This window comes from Pogona vitticeps, chromosome 8 (assembly GCF_051106095.1).
Source record: "Pogona vitticeps strain Pit_001003342236 chromosome 8, PviZW2.1, whole genome shotgun sequence".
NCBI classification, from domain to species: Eukaryota; Metazoa; Chordata; class Lepidosauria; order Squamata; family Agamidae; genus Pogona; species Pogona vitticeps.
This window is the reverse complement of record NC_135790.1, coordinates 113,736-133,485: the sequence shown is the minus strand read 5'-3', so window position 1 is coordinate 133,485 and position 19,750 is coordinate 113,736. Positions and strand designations below refer to the sequence as shown.

General features: G+C 59.5%; 1 protein-coding gene across 5 annotated transcripts; it reads left to right on the top strand.

The window, feature by feature from the left end:
* Positions 1-573: 573 nt before the first annotated feature.
* On the top strand, positions 574-18,811 carry LOC110072244 (PH and SEC7 domain-containing protein 1). 5 transcript variants are annotated; one of them, XM_072978966.2, is made up of 16 exons: positions 574-700; positions 6,385-7,576; positions 8,086-8,155; positions 8,771-9,260; positions 10,439-10,648; positions 11,532-11,612; positions 12,210-12,322; positions 12,920-12,978; positions 13,334-13,423; positions 14,185-14,228; positions 14,754-14,935; positions 15,137-15,207; positions 15,796-15,941; positions 16,397-16,541; positions 17,296-17,442; positions 18,221-18,811. In XM_072978966.2, the coding sequence occupies exons 2-16, from the start codon at positions 6,500-6,502 to the stop codon at positions 18,479-18,481; spliced, it is 3,186 nt and encodes a 1,061-aa protein (XP_072835067.2). In that variant the 5' UTR covers positions 574-700; positions 6,385-6,499; the 3' UTR covers positions 18,482-18,811. The 5 variants fall into 5 exon arrangements, with proteins under 5 accessions (XP_072835067.2, XP_072835068.2, XP_072835065.2 ...); XM_072978967.2 differs by lacking the exon at positions 574-700 and adding an exon at positions 1,681-1,700; XM_072978964.2 differs by lacking the exon at positions 574-700 and adding an exon at positions 2,959-3,100.
* Positions 18,812-19,750: the final 939 nt, after the last annotated feature.

Here is a 19,750-nt window from a genome sequence, read left to right as displayed (position 1 = left end):
CTCATTACTGTGAGTTTGCAAGGCAAAGCCTTCCAAGCCGTCTGCTTTCACCCTCTCCCCCCAAACCCCAGAAGCACCGGATCCTTCTCTGCCTGGTCCCTCTGGTCTGTGGAAAGGAACAGACTTTGGCACACAATGAGGCTGCCAGCAAGGCGGCCTGAACGCCAACAAAGCTGGCCGAGGCTGAGGTGGTGCTTCTTTGTTCTGCGTGGCCTGGGAAGGGTGGCACGGGCACCCCCAGCCTTTGAGGAGCTGGATGGGGCGCCCCCTCATCACCCATGGCAGGCAGGGCAGGGCAAGGCATCCGCCTTCTGGGTGGCCAAGGCACAGCGACCGGTCTCCCCCCCCCTCTGCCCTCCTCTGCTGACTTCTTGAGGGGAAGAGAGTGAGAGAGAAGGGGGTTGGTGGCTCCTGTCACTCCGTCCCCCCCCCCCCCCCCGCGGTGGTTTCCTGTTGAGAGAGGTGCTCTGCAAGCCGCTTCGCGTGACTAACCTTTTTCCTCTCCAGGCAGCAAGAGAAGGAGCCCATCAGGGGGGGGGACCCGCCTCCATCCTTCCTCCTGGGGGGTTATGGCCTTTGTTCAGGGGAGGGGGAATGGCCACTGGCTCTGAAGGCACAAACCAAAGGACCCAAGGGCCCCTGGGGCTGAGGAGCCAGGATCCACTGTGGCGCCCACCGGTCTAGTCTTCTGTCAAGCCTGGTAGGTCTTGTGGAAAGGCTGAGGGACTGAAGGGAAATGTTCACACTCCCGTCTGCCCCCACCCCCACTCCCACCGGGACCTGACCTTTAGCTCTTGGGAGAGGATCCCAGGTCTCTGCGGGCCATCCATTTCCACCCACCCACCCCCAACCCCCCCCCCCAAGGCACGAGATTTCTGGAAGTGAATGAAAAGCAGCTGGAAAGGCTGCTCACCACCTGAGAGGCGGGGGGACCACGGCCACCTCATCCCCCCCCATCACCCTGCTCTGCTGGTGGAACTGGAGCACATGTACAGGACCGGGAGGCTGGCATCCTGCACCCACTCCCCGAAAGGAATCTCTGGCTTTGCTGCAGCTATTGTCCAGGCTCTGGCGGGTCTCTCCCTCTTGCTCCAATACAAGGGATTCATGGGGCCACATCCTGCGGCCTCCCGTGCTGGTTTCAACTTCCCAGAGGCACCTTCTGCCTTCATAGCTGAAAAGGCTCTTTATCAAGGGTCTACCCCCCACCCCAGCCCCACCCTACCATTTCCCCACTAAAAGTGGGGAATTTGGGATGCTGCCCTGGCCAGCCCCTTCCCCCAAGGCAGCCCTGGATGGAAAGCCCAAGGACAGGCAGACTTTCCGCTGAGCAGGGAGGAGGAAGGGGTGGTGGGAATGAATCAGTGGCCAGCCGGCCCCTCACCCCTCTGCCCGGCACTTGTCCTTCCCTTGTCCTTCCACGCAGGGAGGGCGGCCTCCGGTCCGGAAGGCCACAGTCCTGCGTTGGCCATGGGGCCCAAGGGCTGCCCGGCCCTGGAAGGTAGGCTGCCCAGGTTCTTCCGGGCAAGGAGGCAGAGGCTTCGCTCTGCAGAGAAACAGGAAGCCCTCCGCTTGCTCCCCCACCGAGCTTGCTGGGGAAACAGGCACCAACCTGGCCGCTGGAGAAGGGTTGGGTAAGCCTGTGGGGCAACCACTCTCCACACTCTTGCTTGCAGGAAAGAGCCTGAGCCCCGGCAGAGGTGGGTGGAAGCTCCGAGGGACGAACGAGCTGAGGGCCCTCTCCGCTCCGCCATCCCAGGGATCTGTCCCAGCACCCCAGGCCAGGCCGCCCGCCAGTCCAGCTGGGGAGCACGGAGGAGAAAGAGAGAGAGAGAGAGAGAGAGAGAGACCCGTAGTTAGAGAAGGAGCAGCCCAGAACCCCCCCCCCGGGAAGCTACATCTGGGGGGGGGGGTCCTAGAGGCCTGGGTTTCGCCATGTGAGTGACCTGAACGCTTGGCAGTGTGGGGACAGAGGGGGGAACCAGGCCAGCGCCGCCGGGGGGGCCCCCTTGGCTGGGGGGGGAGGGGGGGAAGACCCAAAGGGTCGTAAGGGCAGCGGCGCTGTCCTCCCACCCAAGAAGAAGAGGGGTCGCCCGGGGCTTCCTGACCAGCCACGCGCGGGAACAGCGTCGGCCCTATTTCTCGCACAGGCGCGGCAAGGAGAAGGGACGGGCGAGTGGGTCGCGCGCGGGACCCGCGTCAGGGAGACCTGGCGAGGCTAAGGGGCCGGTCGCCTCGCTAGCCTCGGAAGCTCGCTCTTCTGGTCCGCAGCATCTTCCCGAGCGGGGCCACGTTCGGTGGGCTGGAACGGCCGGGCCGGGAGAGCGACTTGGCCGGGGCTTCCGTTCCTGCTCTGCTCTGCCTCCTCCGGGGCCTCAGCAGGCGAAGGCAGGGGACCGGACGGTTCTAGTCGAATGGCGGCGTTCCGGGAAGGTCCAGGCCCGGATGCGAACTTCCCACCCCCGCGCCCTGTTGCGCGAAACCGTCCGGTCCCGTCCGGTCCGCGCCCACAACGACTCGTTCCCTGGGGCCGCCAGAGGCTCGGGGGCCGCGCGGACTCCCGGCGAGAGGGCCGAAGGGGGGGCTCGGGTCGCGGACCGGCCGTCCCGCCCCTCCGGGCAGCTCCCCCCCCCGCGAGCAAGCCAGCCGGAGCAGGGGAGCGGAGCGGCGGGGCGCCCAAGTCCGGCCGTGCAGCGGCGCAGCAGCGGTGCCGAAGCGCCCCCGGGAGCCTTGCCGGAGGACGCGTCGGGCCTTCCCACCCTGCGGATCCACGAGTGGGGCGATGCTCCCGACGCCGAGGAGGGCCCGCTCGTGGCGGCGGCGGCGGCGGCGGCGGGGAAGGCGGGGAAGCGGCTGAAGCCAAGGCCCGGCAGCAGCGAAGGCTCGCGGGAGTTGGCGGGGCCCGGGGAGGCGTGGCGCTGCTCGCCGGGAAGTGGCCTCCGCGCCGGGACCGCGGCCGGGGAAAGGCGAAGGGCCGGCCGGCGGCGGACGCTCGAGGACCGGGACCGTCCTTCCTTCGCCGAGGGCTGCCGGGAAGGAAACCACCGCCCGGCCCGCGCCCGCGCGCCTCCTCCCCGGGCCTCTGCCTCGTCTCCCGCAGGTAGGCTGTCCTGGTCCGGCCGGAAACGCTTCTCGGAGCCGACGTCCTCCGGCCGGACCCCTCGGAAAAGTCGCCATACTTTGGCCGAGGCCGAGGCTGGGGCGAAGGCCGGGGGGGGGGAGCGCGGCCGGGGCCACGCGAGGCGTGCAGAAACGTCGCGCCCGGACGGGCGTCCCCCTTGGGGCTGCTGACCGGCGCACCTGCCGCTCGGAGGCCGGCGCCCGGGGGTCTCGCCTCCTGCGGCCTCCGGAGGGCTGCTTCTTTGACAGCGGCTGGTCTGCCGCTGCCAGACCCGGGAGAAGGGGCGCCGGGGACGCGCGACCTCTCCCTGGCGCGTCCGCAAGGCCGTGCAGAAAAAGCGAGCGAGCGACCCCGAGCATGTCGGGAGCCCTGCGGAAAGGGACGAAGAGCCGGCGGCGGATCGGTCCAGAGTCCCCGAGGAGGCCTTCTGCCGCAGGACCGAAGGGACGCCTCTCAAGTTCAGAGGAGGGGGCCACCCGGAGGAAGACCCTGTGGGACGGCTGACTCCCTGTTCCAGTGTTAGGCCTCCGGGAGGGGGTTGTTTCTAGACAGTTGCTTGCCCGGACTTTTATTGAGGTCTGGGCGTGGATCAGCCCCGGGGGCAGGTGTGGGAGAGTCGGGGAGGTGGCGATTCATAGGTATTTCCAGGCCTCCTGCCAGGTCCACCCACCCACCCACCTCGTGGCATAGCCTGTGGGCTGATCTGCAAGGCAGTGGGCAGCTCACTCGGGATCCTTTTCTCCCTCCCAGGCTGGTCAACATGGGGGAGGGGCAGCTGGAGGGCCTTTTAGGGACCGATAAGAAAGGAAGGGAGCCTCTCACCTGCTACCCCCAGGACTTCCAGGAGAATCTAGCATAGGCTTGGGGAGTGCCAGCAAATGGCCATGACTGCCCCACTTGCCTGGGGCAGGTGTGCCCATGGGCAGTGGGGGTGGAACACAAGTAGGGCAAAGGTGACTGTGGTCAAGAAATGTCACCTACATTTGATGCGGGGGGGGGGGAGTGATCTTGCTTCACCCAGACAGGCCTGGGTCTAGGGGCAGGGGGTACCCTTTTGCCCTCTCCTGTTCTCTGTTTTGCAGCTGGAGAGGAGAAATCTGTCAGAGCTTCTCCACAGCTGGGGCTTTGGATGTTTTGCCTTGGTGGGGAGGGCAATCGGAGACTGTCTCTTTCCTACTGGATCAATTCCCATTCCCACTCTATTCCACCCTGCCTACCTGTTGCTTGCTGCCATCTGGAAAAAAATATATCTCCATGGATGAAATCTAGAACGATCCTGTTGCAAAATTTGCATCCCCAACCTGTATTTTTGTGTATTTGGAATGGTTTCCAGCGTGTTAATGTTCAGACCCCGTGTAATCTCTTGTGTGGCAGGGGATACAACAGGAGAAAATCCTCTTTTCTCTCTTGCTTTCCACGTTTTTCCAAGGCAGAGCAAGCTCTCTTCATTCCCATTTTGAGCAGATTAAGGGTTTAAGAGCACTGAAAATCTTTTCAACCCAAGGGAATGAAACAATGAAACAAACCAAGAAGAGGGCTCAAGGCTCCACCTTGCCTGCTTGAGCTGTTTCTCCTAATCCTCTTCTCCTGGTACACAAGGTGCAATCACCCCCTTGCACTTCAGCAGCGTGCAGGATCCTGTGGCACATTCAGCAAGTGGCCGGCTGACTGGCTGGGTTGTAAAGTGCCAGAGAGCTCACTTACTCATGGAAAGAAACCTGGATTAGCACAGGGTGGTGCTAATCAAGTGCAGGGTGGTGTTTTTTTCCCCCTTTGTTTGAAAGCAAGGTATTTCACCTGGCTGGGAGAGGGTCGTTTATTTTAAATCGCTTGTAAAATCAATTTATTTTTAATCATTTTGGCATATCTGTGAAGATTCTCCGTCATCCAGATGATGTTACAGTATCTCGAAGATGAGTCGTGGCAACTGGACTTCTGTCTTATTAGGTTGGAATTTAAGATCAGTGAAACGTTTCAACCTAATAAGAAAGAGGTCCAGTCGTCATGCCATGACTCAACTTTCAGATATGTTTTGGCATATGTGAACACCTCTGTTACTGTAGATTGTGTCTCTGGGCTTTATCAAGTCCAGAGACACAGACAAGGTGCCAGGATCATGGGTTTTGGGCTGCAGGAAACCTTCCAATCCAATCTGAAAAGAGAGCCAGTAGAGAGAGAAAGTTTGTGTAAGGGAAAGTGCTCCCTTCTTCATAAGCCTAGAAGCTGCTGATCTTGTAAATCCCTCTGGTCAGTTTCTTTTTGCTAGTCACTGGCCTGCCTTTCATCTTGCTTTCTCCTGGCTGCCTCTCACAGTTCCCTCCCTCACTTGCCTTCTCCACCTTCTGGGAGGGGTGTGTGTCTGTCTGTCTGTCTCCTCTCCATGCATGTGTGTTGGGCTGCAATGACAGCTTGCAATCCAATCAGTTTTAATTTAAAAAAATCTATCATACTAGTGCTATGGTAGATCACAAGAAATACAAAAATACTTTAAAATAACACCAGAGCAGCAGCAGCTTGTGCTTGTGAGAGGCAGCCAGTGTGAGGGTCGGCAGACACAGAGCAAAGCTTAAAGTGCAAGAATTCTAAAGGCCCAGGTAGTTCCTTCAACCGAGATATAACACAGAACAGATGAAAAGTTTTCCCAAGAGGATGCACACACTCACCCAAAAACCATGTGGCTACCACATGACTTTAAACTGGTTTTGGACATCTCGATCCCTCTCTCGATTTACGTTCATAATGTATCTACACCCAGCATAGGCTGTCGGCTGCCACTTCACCGGCTCTAAAAGGTGGAGAATCTGAGGGTCTCTGGACTCTGTCCTATGACAGCTCCCGCTTTCCTCACCAGCCCAGCAACATCCGGATGGCTTGTGCTCATGGCCCACCCTTGCTCTCTCTAGCACCCCTTTTCAGCCTGTCTGGTACCCAGACTTTCATTTGCTGCTGAGGGGCCTGCATGCCTAGACTTTGAGGGCAGAGTGAGGGAAAGAGCCACTGATGGATGGCCAGAGAAGGGGCCTCTGCCCTTTTCTCCTCTTGGCTTCTCCTTTCCCTGCTCCTCTCCTGACCACCTGTCCAGGGATGGTCAGAACTCCTCAGGTGCAAGTGCACCAGCTGCCGGCAACTGTGAATCCAATCCCGCCCCCAATCAGTGGTCTTCCACTCGGGCAGAAGCAGGCAAAAAGCCTTCTTCATTTCATTCAATGTGAACGTTCATGTTTGTCCTTTGCCTTTTTTTTTTCCTGTTTTTTCCAAGCAAGAGATCCATGGAACTTGGATTGGGAAGACCTCGGTGTTGCTCAGTCCTCCACACAAAAGGATGAAGGAAAGGTGGATCCTGGGCTTTGCCCCACAGGACTTTGACGGGAAGCTTCTATGGTGATCGCCACCATGGAGCACTTCGGGCCCTGCAGGGATGCTGACCTCCGGCACCTTCTGGCTACTGACAGAAGAGGCGAGCTGGGCTGGGATCCTGGCTGTGCTGGCTCAGGAGGGGAGCAGGACCCCTTGGCAACTCCTGGAACTGTGCCAGGAGCCATGTCAACACCATCTTCCTTCTCAACCCTGGAAGACTTAGATTTCTTACAAAACCACTCAGAGTCCCCACTGTCCCCTAAGGAGACAATTCTGGAATTACCTCAGAATCATGGCAGAACAGTCAACACGGAATTTCCTCCTCCTCCTCCTCCTCCTCCTCCTCCTCCTCCTCCTCCTCCTCCTCCTCCCGCCAAGTCAGACCGCCTGGCTGCCTCTTCCTCTGAGAAGTTTTGGCTGGGAGATGTTCTTGTGCCATCACCAGAGAACCAAAATCATCTTGAGCAGAACCGCAACGATGCCACCCAGGCCCTGTTCTGGGCCAGCATCCGCCAAGCCCAGCAGTGTGTCCTGGACCTCCAAGGGGAGATTGACAGGAAGAAGGAGCCACCCAAGGAGGTCCTCTCCCGGACTCTGGAGGAAGCGCCAGCGACGGCTGTGTTGCAGGACTGGGCCGCTCCCAGTGAGCCTTTTCAGCTGGGCATGGACAGTGAGGAGGAAGAGGAGGCGAGCTCAGGGAGGCAGGAGGAAGAAGAAGAAGAGATGTCCTCCTTGGAAGAAGAGGAGGTGGAAGGTTTGTTTTACAGCAACCCACTCTTCCAGGAGAGTCCATCCTCCACAAGAGCCATTGGATTTGAAGGACTTGATCTGTTTGGCCATCCGGAGGGACCAGCCACTGTGCATGGTGAGGAGAGACTCTCGAGCAGTGATCTGGGCTCTGACGAGGCGGGCCCGCTTTGCCAAACCCGTGGGTCAGGGAGTCCTCCAAGCCCAGAGCGTAGCTCAGCAGCTGAGCGCTATGTTGATGAGGCCCCATGCCCTCTCTCGAGCTATGTGTCCCACGGCCGTTCCTTGTCTCCCTTGGTGATCATGGAGGGGGATCCCGAGGAGCCAGGTCCGCTGGTGCTGGGCAGAGAGGTAAGAGCCCTGCCTCGCTGGGCGTGTTTCATGTGCTGCTACTTGACAGGGACCCATCACAGGGACTGGGCTGCGGGTGAAGGTGGGCTGGCAAGAACTCAGATTGAAGCTGGTGGTATCAGCCAGCAGGCGCCCATGATCACTGGCTAGAGATTGGGTGGGGGGGGAGGTCCAGTCTCTTGCATGGCTGCCTGAGGACCAGCTGTTTGAGTCACGGGCAGCTAAATGGCAGGACTCTCCGTGGCTGTTGCTCCGTTCCGACGTGCCTCTGCCTCTTGTGCCAACAGAGTCTGCAAGGTCACTCTGGGCTCCACCCGTCCCTTCTGGCTCTGCTGTGGTGTCTGGTCCCACCTGGGCAGACACTGGCGCCCCTCCCCCCAGACATATGCTGGCTTTCTGACTTACAAAACACACCCCAGACACTGGCCAGCTCCCAACACACCCCACCAGCTGAGAGCCGCTTCCCGGGGCTCCTGAGCTTTCTGTGACCCCCGCGGTTTGTCTTCCAGGCTCAGGGTGGCTTTCCAGATCAACAAGCCCAAAGTCCCATCATCAGTGTTCCAGAAAGCTTGGTGCCAGGTGAGTTCTGCTGTGGGTCCGGCCCTCTTTGCAGGAACACGGAGCAGTGCCTTCCCCCCACTTCTGAAAGAAAGCGGCTTCCCTGCCAGTGGAAGGACAGTCCTCCAGAGCAATTGAGGCCAAACTCGTGGCTTCCATGCACATGGCGGCACAGCCCGGATGTTGCCTCCAAGAGGGCTGGTTTGAATGGGCAGGCACTTCCCAGTCACTCCCGCTGCACCACATGGCCTCCCTTTGTGACAGAGGGCCCCAGAGTCACCAGTTCAATGGCAGCCAAAGGAATAGAGCAAGCTGGCTTTGCAGGAACCCTCAGAAGGCCAAGCCTCAGCGCTTTGTGGAGGCCCCGCGAGAACAAGCTGGGGAGGGACCCTTCCTGTGGTCAAGACGGTCCTTTGCTGATCCCTGCGACAACAGCAGTGCTGTTTTGGTGGGAGGGCTCCCCAACTGTGAACGAGCTGGTTGCCATCCCAAGAACAGGTCATGTGGAGACGGGAGCCTTACTCTCCCTGACTGAGCTCCCAAACACATGGAAGCATTCTGACCCTGTGGGCAGGCAGATCTGCAGAGCGCGAGGGCCAGCCGGGCTCCATGTGACTGAGCTTTCCCCCTGCACAGGTGCCACCCGCAGCCTCCACCCGCCAGGGCTAGGCCTGCTCTTCCTGCCCTCCAGGACTTCTGTGACGTCCGCTCTGCTGCTGCAGGACCCTCCCGAGAGCCAACCCCCTTCCAAGCCTCCCTTGCCTCCAGCAAAGGCCAGCGGGGCCCCTGCCAGCTGCCTAGCCCTCCCAGCCCCTACAGATGCGGAACAGAGTCTGGAACATCAGGCTTTGGGCCCCTGGGCTCCGTCACACAGCCACCGCCATGTGCCTCCTTGCGCAAGGGCAGGGCCGCCCAGGGGAACTTCCTCTTTGCAGAAGGAAGCGGCTGCGCACGAGCTGCTCTCCTCCACCATCACCCTTGACGGGGCAGGAAGGAAGTTGGGGAGCTCAGCCGAGGGGGTTGCAAGGGTGGCGTTCCCTGCGATGCCTGATGCAATGGAAGAACCCTTGGATGATAAGGAGGAGGAGGAGGAAGAGAAAGAGGAGGAAGCACCCAGCCCTCAGTGGTAAGTGACTTAATCAAGGGGCGATCGCCCGCCCGCCCCCCCCCCCACTGCTTTAACCTGCCCACAACATCCTTCTGCTGTGGTTGGGGGCAGCTGCGCCTGAGGGAGTGACAGCAGAGGCAGCCTCATGGCTGGCGGCGGGGGGGGGGGAGAGGCTTCCGCTGAGGAGGTGGCAGTGGCTTTGGGGAGCCTCCATTTGCTGGCGCTTGCTGCTGCCTTCCTCATCTTGGCCGTGGCCTTGGACCTCCTGGCGACCAGAAGCCCTCTTCCCACAGCTCTGAGTCCTTGACAGGGACCACAACCGAGCAGCTGAAAAGCCATGCTGGGAATTGTGGAGAACCCTTCTCTGAATGCGAGGGGAGGCACTCCGTGGAAGGCTAGGAACGGAAAGGAAGTTTGAAACGATGGGCAGGAAAGTCTTCAAGAGAAAACAAGAAATCTGGATGGACATTTCTGGGGTCAAGATCCAAACTTTTAAAGAAATTCTGATCCGTTATAGATGGTTTCATTTTTCGTTTCCCATCCTCCCCCTACACACACACACACAGAGAGAGAGAGAGAGAGAGAGAGACGTGTGGGGAGAGTGGGCATGACTTTTGCATCTCTCGACCCCTAACCAAGCAGAGCAGCTCCAGCAGGCTGTGGAAGGCGCACCTGGCCCTGGCCGGGTGAAGGTCTAGGGGTCTTACCAGGCAGAGGAGCAGCCCGTGGCTCCTTTGGCTGGCCTGGAAGAGGGGGCTCCTGAGCTGCTTCCCCCCCCCTCTACTGCTGGCCTGGGTGGCTCAGGGTTGACATGGGGCGGTGGGAGCAGGCAGGGCTCTTAGGGTGGGGTAAGGTGGAGAGGATGCATGCGGGGGGGGGGTGTCCCCCAACCCACTCTGGAGATGCTCCAGGGGAGGAAACCCAGGACCTTTCATGCAGACAGTGAGAAAGGGCTGTCTTGCTGGTCTGGGGGTTTCTGACCTGCCTCGCTCGATGGGTTGTGTAAACAAGCTGTCAAGGCAGGAGTCCCCCTGGGTGGGAATGCGGGTGGCCAGTCGTGGGAGGGCGGCTGAAGGCTCCCGGCAGGGGCCCCCTCCTTTCTCCTGCCTGAGGAGGCCAAGGCTCTGGCCTCTGTTCACGGTGGCCATTTTGTGCCCGTTTTCTTTCTCGCTTTCCTTCCTCACTCCACCCCCAAGCCCCAGCATTCCCGATGAAGACCATCTCTCCAGGGATCCTGTCAGGCCAGGGGAAGCTCTGCAGGCGAAGAACCCAGGAGATCCAGAGGGAACTCCCCTCTTTGCCAACGGCACCGCCGGGGATCAAGCTGCTGCACTGAGGCTGGCCACCCGTCTCTACCACCTGGATGGGTTCAAGAGGTCGCAGGTGGCGGCCTTTCTTCAGAAAAAGTAAGGGGGGCCTTCATGGTGGCGTTCGGGAAGTCTTCTTGCTACAACAACTCTGGACATTCCCTCTGCTTCTCCCCAGCGAGGCCATATCCTGCCATTTAGGCTGGCTCCTCTTCTCCCTCCCTGCTTCACTCCTCCTGCTTTATTTCTCCTCCCTCCTCCGTTTTGTTTAGGGCTTCCTCTGCGCCCCTCCCGGGACTGCTGCTCCCCTCGGTCCCAGTCAGAAACTTCAATGGTGGGATTCCGGGGCTTGCAGTCCAGTGTCTCCGGGTGGGCATGTGCTGACCCCCACCCTAAAGAACCTCCCTCTCCCCCAGTGGAAAGTTCCTAGTCTGTTCATCCTTCTGTCTGCACACTGTGAGGCTTTGTAAACAAGCAGGAAAGGGAAGGAAGGCACACACACCCTCAATGCATGCGCGCGCGCACACACACACACACACACACACACACACACACACACACACACACACACACACACACATACATATATATATATATATATATATATATATATATATATATATATATATATATATATATATATATATATATATCTCTTTCCATGCAGCTCTTGTTGCCATGAAGCTTTTCTGGTCAAGTGGGAGGTGGCAGGACAGACAATATAGACTGCAGACGGGTTTGAGGGACTACAGTCGCCATACCACCATCCTCTAGAGCCCTGGCGTTGGTCTTTCTCCCTAACTCACACACACACAAACACACCTGTCAGGTGATAAACTTTGACAAGATGGTCTGGGCATTCTTCTACAGGCTCGGGGGGGGCATGGGCCTTGAGAGCTCACCCATCCACCCAAATGTGCCTGACAGCCCCCCAGTCCCCTGTTTTTGAACTACTGAGTGTGTTCTGTATATTTGTCTGCAGCAACGAGTTCAGCCAGAAGGTGGCAGAAGCGTACTTCTCTTTCTTTGAGTTCAGCCAGCAAACTCTGGACCAAGCCTTGAGGTAAGGTGGAGAGGGATAAGCATTTCCATTTTTCTCTGTCAAAAAATAGAAATGGAACATATCTGTAGCTTGCCAGGGCGAGCCAGGCCACCCTTTTTCCTCAGTTGGAAAAGGTCTGACAGCTCTTCCCCTCTTCCTCGGCCCATCTCAAGGCCAGTCAGGGGGCAGAGCTGTTCCTGAAGGTCCTGAAGCTTGGGACAGTGTGTGTGTGTGTGTGTGTGTGTGTGTGTGTGTGTGTGTGTGTGTGTAGCATTTCTCGAGTCCCCCCCCCCCGTGAGGTAGGAACCTGAGGGAGGAAAGGGGAAGGAACTCCCCCCGCCCAGTCTGTGTAGTTTTGGCTTGGTTGTAGACAGGGACTGATGAGGCTCCGATGTCACCGTATCACAGCTGTGCATCCTCTCCATACCATTCACCTTCTCTCTCTCTCTCTCTCTCTCTCTCTCTCTCTCTCTCACACACACACACACACACACACACACACACACACACACACACACACACACACACACACACACACACACACACACACACACACACACACACACACACACACACACACACACACACACACACACTTACTTCTCTTTCCTCGGGCAGGTCCTTCCTGAAGGTGTTTGTGCTCACAGGAGAGACCCAGGAGCGGGAGAGGATTCTCTGGCATTTCTCCCAACGCTACCATCGCTGCAACCCACAGGCCTTCCAGAGTCCAGGTATGGCCCCACCTTGGCTTTCTCCCCCCGCCCCCACTCCAAAAGCTTGAAGTAGTTGGCAGGCAGGCATCTGCCAGGGCTCCTCCACCCTGGGTTTTCTTTTGGAGGATGGACATCCCTCAGGGCTGGTGGGGGCTGGGAGAACTGGGTGTGGGAAGGAGGGAAGTGCACGATGAAAGAAGACAAATGGGTTAATGTGTGTATTTGGAGGGGGGCTTGCACTTCTACTGCACAATGTGCCACGTCACCCACCCACTTGTGCAGATGCCCTGCAAGATTGTGATGGCTGTGGCCTCCACCCAGATGCCCACTCTTGGAAGTGGAGGAGGTTTACTCCTGAGTAAGCAGCAGCTCTTCAGAAGAGCAGCCCTTCAAGCCTGGCATTCCATATTCCCACCATGAGCGGGGGGGGGGGGCAAGCAGGCATTGTTCCTGCAAAGTGAAGCCTGCATTTAGCAGCTTGGGAAGCCCTCCCGTGGCCCTGCCCAGCTGGCCACAGATTTCACACCCCCCTTGTGATGCAGGAGAGGCGGAGGGAGCAAGTGGGGGTTTTCACACCTTTCTGTTCTGCTTCTTTGGCACCTTCTCCCTCCGCAGATGCTGTGCACACACTCACCTGTGCCCTCATGCTCCTCAACACTGACTTGCATGGGCAGGTAATGCCATGGACGTAGCAGCAGGTGGGGGGGAGGATGGGGCAGGGGGCTTCGCCTGCTCCCAGAAGCCCAGGTGTGAAGCCCGGGCCCCTGAGGGCAATGGGTTAGGGACTCTTCCCCCCCCCCACGCAGGGCCCCAGAAACGGAACTCAGGTGCTGAGGTGCATGGAGCAGAGTTGCAGGGGAAGGCCTTCCACCTGACAGTTCGGAGTCCACAGCTCAGGGGGAGGGGAGGCCTTGTTGGGGGGGGGTTCAGTCTTGTTTGGAGCCATGGAAGCTGAAACCTGCCAGGCTTCCCTCTCCCTGCCCCCACCCTGAGTGCCTCCTTTCCTCTCTCTTTTGCCTGTGGGAGCAGAATATTGGCCGGATCATGAGTTGCCAGGCATTCTTAGTCAACCTGGAGGGCCTGAACGATGGCCAGAATTTCCCTAAAGAGCTCTTGAAGGTAGGTGCCCGCCCCACCTGCCCGCATGGGGGCCCCTGCCCTGCCGGGGTAGGTGTTCTTTCTCTGGCAGGTATATGGGTGGGTGCGGGGGGGGGTAGAAGAAGAGGTTGCCTGTCACACGGAGCTCCCAGGCTAGGCCAGTAGCCTGCAAGCCACCCACCCTTACAGGCCTTCTTCCTCTGTTTTCTGCTCTTCCTCCTCTTCCTCTTCCTCTACCTCCTCCTCCTCCTCCTTCTCAACCTGCAGTGCTGCTAAGCTGCCATCTTGAGAGAGGGGAGGGATCAAGGGAGAGAAGGCAGGTTCTGTGGGAAATGAATCCCCCCCCCCCACAATCCTGCATGTGGCAAATGCGTGACTTCTGCCCAAAGCAGAATGGGTCTGCTGTGGAAGCATCTCAGTGTGGGTGGAGGGGGGCCCTTACCCCTGGGCTGTCATGGTGCGGTGGGGGGTGGGACTGACACATGGACAGCCGGAGACTTTCCAAATAGCTAGTTGCCATTTTCTGTAAAACGAAAAGCCAAAGTTTTCTGGAAGCCTCGAGGAGGCAGAAATGAGAGCATCAAGACATGTGGGTTGCTCTGGTGATAGGTGAGCATGGATGTGGGGCAGAGGAGAAGGGGAAAGGCTGAGCCTTGTCTGCCAGATGGGGCAACGTGTGCTATTCTATGGGGAAGTGCTTCCCAGTAGAGTGGGGAGGGCCAGGGTGTGGGTAGGGGAGGACCCCTAAGACCTCAGCTGCTCTTCTCCTGCTCTTTCTGCAGGCGCTGTATTACTCCATCCGCCAGGAGAAGCTGGAGTGGGCTGTGTAAGTAATACCTGGGCGAAACCTGGTTTGGAGCAAGAAGCAGACCAACTGCAAGAATTACTGCGGGGGGTGGGTGGGGTAGGGGTGGAGTTGGGGGCTGGAGAGGGAGACGCCATTGAATAATCTGGATGCCCAGTCTCCATAGCAAGAGCTCATGAGGCCACACATTCAGTGCAAACCGACTCTGAATTGCCCAGCGGGTGTGGATGACTCCTAAGTACAGGCTCTCCCCCTCCCCCAGTACTCCAGAGAAGTTGGCAGCAGAACCCCTGAAAGGGGGACAAGCATTTGGACTCTGAGGCCCTCTGCTGCTTCCATGGGGGTAAGCCGTGCCCCTGCATCAGGACTTACTCCTGAGGAGGCACATTTTGGATGGCAGCCCCGATCTGTGCACAGGAGCAGCACCAGCAAGTGTTCTGGTCTGGCCGGTGGTTTGCTGCTGATGTCCCTTTGTGGTGCTCAGCTCAGACCTCGTGAGCTTTTCCTCTCCTAGAAAGCTAGAGAGCGTCTCTTTCTTCTCTGCAGAGATGAGGGCGAGACGGAGGTTGGGGCCAAACAGCTCCAGCGCCCCAGCGCCTCTGGCGGCAGTTTTTCCAGCCAGAAGAAGAGCAACCCCTTCATGTCCCTGGCGCACGACCCTGGGGCTCAGACCTACCGGCAGGGGCTCCTGGCGCGCAAGGTGCATGCAGAGGCTGACGGCAAGAAGAGTGAGTGCCTGGAGCTGCCCGGGGGAGGGGGGAGGGAGAGAGACACCCGGACAGATCGGGGCCCTTCAGAGGGGCCAGGCCACGGGGTTCAGTGGCCTGGCTGGGACGGCGGGGTTGGGGTGGCTTGAAGTCCCCTCCCTGGTCTAACTCTGCCTCCCCTCCTGCCCCCCCCCGCCCCAACCATGTTCTCCTCTCCTGTAGCACCCTGGGGCAAGAGAGGCTGGAAGATCTTCCATACTGTGCTGAAGGGAATGGTGCTGTACTTCTTCAAGGTAAGAGGGAGAGAGAGGGAGAGAGAGGAAGGGTGGCCAAAAAAACCAGGATGCCGTTAGGGCATGCAAGCTGAACCCACCGGCCCCAGCCCGAGCAGAAGGGGCTTATACCTTAACAGGGCCACTCAGCCTGTGGGGGAAGGAGGCCCAGGGGCAAGCCCCAGAGTGGAAGAGAGAGAACAGTGTGTGGCCCTCCTTCCCTCCCCTCCCCTCCCCTCCCCCCCCCTCCCCCTACCCTAAAGGCTGTGTTTCCTGGGTAAGAGTTATCCATGCATGCCCCCTCCCTTTCCCCCAGCCTTTCAGACCACCAAGGGAAAGCAGCCAGCAGCTCCCTTAAGCCCAAGGCTCTGGCTCTGAGCGTCCTTTGCCGGATTAGACCTCCTCCACCAGCACCATCCCTGCTCCTGCCCCTCTGGCCAGATGAGGAAAAAGCCCTTGCTTGGGGGGACATTCCAGTGCTCTGGACATGGTCCTGCTCCAGAAGGGAGCTGTGGGGGCCCCCCCGCCCTATCATGCTCCTGTCCCAGCCCCTTAGAAGGAGCCCTGGGCCTGTCCCCCCTCTATGCAGAGGTCTGTCCTCTTCCCCAGGAGGAGAGCCGGTCAGAGGGCATGGGCACAGAAGAGCCCCTCGGGGTGCACCATGCCCTGGCAGAGCCAGCCAGCAAGTACACCAAGCGGCCCCACGTCTTCTGGCTCCAAACGGCCGACTGGCGTGTCTTCCTCTTTCAAGCCCCGTGAGTATCTGCAGGTTGGGAGTGGGCGGCATGCCCGTGACATAACAGCAACCGTGCGAATGCCCTCTTCTGTCCGCTGAGGACCCCCTCCTCTGTCCACTCCTCCTAGGAAGGGGGCAGAAATTCTTGGGCTGGGGGGGTATGCAGACAACCCTTCTTCACTTGCCCTTTCAGCCTTCCGAGAACCTCTTGGCAATCCCACCTTCATGCACTGCGAATCATGGGGAGAAAGAGACTGCCAGCCTTGGACGGCAGTGGCTCCCAAGTCTTTTTCACCAGTTCCTTCCTTCTGACTGCTTGCCCCACTGCCCTCGATGAATGGCAGCTAACAGCAGCCTCCGCTGGTGGGCTGGGGGAGCCCTTGGGTCAGGGCTGCTGCCCTGACACAGCCCACACGCACCTGTTGGCAAGGGGTGCTCAGAACCTGGTGCAACGTCCTCTCTCTCTTCTCCAAGGAGTGCAGAAGAGATGAGCTCGTGGATTTCTCGCATCAACCTGGTGGCTGCCATGTTCTCCTCCCCACCCTTCCCAGCGGCCGTGGGTTCCCAGCGGAAATTCTTCCGGCCCATTCTCCCAACGGCCCCCTGCAAGAACTCTCTGGTGAGATGAAACTCTGCACTCTGTTCGCTTTCCCAGCCGCTCCTTCCTACAATGCCCAGCATGCCAAGCAGGCAGTCTATAGGACTGGCAGGAGGAGAGCTCGGAAGGAGGTGGCTCAACCCCCAGCGAGTGGTCCCCGTTGTTCCCCCCACCCCACCCGACCCCACCCTGCTCCTCCTGAGATCTTTCTCGCTTGGCCCCTGCTCTCCCTACAGGGCACCTGATTTGCAGCCTCTGCCCTGCCTCTGTGTGCTGCTGTCGATGACCCTGCCAAGTGGCGTTACTGCTACGAACTCTCTTTCTTCTCCTCCTACTTTTTCTTCTTCTCCTCCTCCTCCTGCTTTACTGGCAGCCAGAAGCTCAGGCCCCATTCCAGCAGCCTTGCTCCCTACCTTGGGGAAATGCCTGGCTGGGGACCAGCTGAAGCCTCCAGGCCTCTTGCGTTATCTGGAGCAAGATTGCTAAAATGGGAGGGGGAGCTGAAGTCCTCACCCCACCCCAGTAATCTCGTCTCAGAATCCCTGGGGGGCTGAAGAGGCTCCTTCCTTCCACCTGCCTGGATCAGGGTGAGGGGAGGTGAAGCCCTGACGACCCAGGTGGCACCCTGGCATCGTCAGGCTTGCCCGCTCTTGCCCTCCTCACGGGTTCTGTCAGAGCTCCGCCTCTGAGACCCTTGCAGAGGCAGCGCGGGGGGGGCAGAGGGCTTGACTGCCCAGCGGGCAGAGAGCCAACCGCGCCAGGTCTCTTGTGACAGGAGGAGCAGCACGAAGCCCACGAGAGCTGCCTGGACAAGGCCTCTGAGGACCTCCTGGAGCTCCAGCGAAACCTCCCAGACAAGCGCGGCGCCCGGGGCCGGGACCTGGAGGAGTATCGACTCAAGAAGGAGTATTTGCTTTATGAGGTATGGCGAGCGAGCGAGCGAGTGAGCGGAGGCCGGCAGAGTCTCTCTCTCTCCGGTTCTCTCTCCCTTATAATCCTGCCTTGTCACAATGGGGTGGGGAAGGAGAGGCAGGCGCCCTGAGAAGTTACCTTTTGGAAGTCATGCCGGTTAGGGGACTCTGGAAGCTGTAGTCCAAAACATGAACTGGCCTGCGCTCTGACTCCTTCGAGGCATGTGGGGGACTCTTGTTTTGCTACCAGAGGAAGGCAAGGTTTCGTAAATCATGCGCAATCTTGGCTACCTTGTCTGCTTTTGGTGTGTTCCTGAGCCATTTCTGGCAACTCTTTGTAATGACTGCAATTTCTCTCCTATACCACTGTATCTGCTCAGAAACCTGAAATGTTCATAGGTTGCGAATGTGTCACCTGATTATCCAAATACCTAAGTCATAGGTCATCCATAGGTCACGAAAGCAGCAAAATCAGGGAGCTAGACGGGGTACAGATTGCATTTGTCCTAAGTGTGGAAGGGATTGTTGTCACTCTCGAATTGGCCTTCTCAGCCACACTAGACGCTGTTCCAAGTCCTCCATGCAGAGCACGTCACCATAGTCTCTCGAGACTGAAGGATGCCTATGATAAGGTCATCCTTGCATCGGGGCCCTGGATCAGGCCCCCACACTCCTGAAATGACCACCACGGCCATGTTTGGAAAATGGCCTGGGCCCTGTCCTTCCCTTCCCTTCCCATGCCATGCCATGCCATGCCATCTGGCCCCTTCCCTTTTTTCCCCCCTGCAGAAGCGCCGGTACGAGACGTATGTGCGGCTCCTGGAGGTGAAGCTCAGCAGCAGCGCCGCGGAGGAAGACCTGGACCAGTGGGAGGCTCGGCTAGGCAAGTCAGAGGCGGAGGGAAGCTGCCCCAGCCTGCAAAAGTCTCATTCCAGCCCTTCCTTGAATGCAGAGGGTCCTGCCGCTGCCACCGTCAAGGTGAAGCGGAACATCTCTGAACGCAGGACAGTTCGCAGAATCATCCCCAGGCGCAACAAGCACTTGCTGTGACAGCCACAGGCCACGCGGGGGGGTGGGGGGCTTCCTGGGGTCGCTGCTGTTTGCAGTCAGGAAAAAGCTGCTCTGAAAAGGAGAGGAGAAAAACGCCCTTGCAGTATTTGGGCACCCGGTGGCGCCCCCTCCTGGTGAGGAGGGAGAGCCTTTCCCATCCAGCCCAGAGGGATTTCCCAGGGACCTGTCAAGCACCAGACTCAGGGAAGGGGACCAGCCTGGTCTTGGGCGCGGGGGGGGGGGGGTCAGGAACCTCAGGACCTTCCTGCCTTGGCAAATCAGCGCTGTGCCCAACCAGGACCTTTGTGCAATAAATACAGATGGACCGGATGTTGGGTCCTGTTGGAACCCTTTTGTCTTGCGCATGCACAGACTCTGAGCTCCTCAGGAGGGTAGCCAGCGTGGGTGGAAGAAACATGCTGGAGTTATTGCACCAAAAGGAGCCCCGCCCCTGCTGCCGCCCCCGCCAACTCCTGTCACCCGGGCTGGCCTTGCCGGCCTCATCCCCTTTCTCCTGCCCCCACCCCCCACAGCAAGGACCCCTTCCCACGATCTCAGCGGTGGGTCTCCTCCAAAAGCAAGCTGGCCTCAGTGCCAGGCAGCAGGGAACAGGCGGGGGAGTGTCCGCAGAGCAGGGAGCCGGAGAGCAAGCAGGACGCCCACCCACCCCTATGAGGGCGACCTAGCCGCCGGGGCAAAAGCACCTCCACCTGGAGGGGGCAAGGGCAGAACTCCAGCCGCCTCCAGCCAGAGTGCGGTCGGGGTGCTTCTCCCCTGGAAGAGCCTGGGGTGGGGGCCTCGGCAGACTTACACAAAAGCCCTGCGGACCCGCAGAGGAGGCGAACGGGGCGCCCTTGCAGGCAGGAGACCCGCTCCTCCTGGTAGCTGGTGGCCCGGGACAGCGCGGCGGCACCCACCCCCGCAGCACGAGGGTCACGCCAGCTTCGGCCTTCCTTTACCCCGGGCATGGGCTGCCCGTGGAGCGGCTCGCCGGGCGCTCCGGGAGGGCAAGGGAAAAGCCGGCGGCGACCACAGTCGCTCGCTTCCGCTCGGGGCGAGGTTTCCCGCTGGCTGGTTCCCTTGAAACACGTCGCCCGCGGACAAGCCAGCCCGTGCCCCGCAGCCGCCGGAGGGAGGCGCTTTCGTACCGGTCACCTTAGGGGGCACGGCAACGCGCGGCAGGGACTGCCCTCCCCCCCCCCCCCAGCCGCTTGGCCTCTGAGCCCGCGCAGAGTGCCTTCCCAGGCCCGCCCCGAGGCAAGCGGAGAG

What these genes read in the sequence shown, in the direction of transcription:
- LOC110072244 (XM_072978966.2), top strand. Translation starts at nt 6,500, where the DNA reads ATGGTGATCGCCACCATGGAGCACTTCGGGCCCTGCAGGGATGCTGAC. An exon ending in CGCTGGTGCTGGGCAGAGAG is followed by an intron (nt 7,577 to 8,085) that starts GTAAGAGCCCTG and finishes TTTGTCTTCCAG; the next exon opens with GCTCAGGGTGGCTTTCCAGA. An exon ending in TCCAGAAAGCTTGGTGCCAG is followed by an intron (nt 8,156 to 8,770) that starts GTGAGTTCTGCT and finishes CCCCCTGCACAG; the next exon opens with GTGCCACCCGCAGCCTCCAC.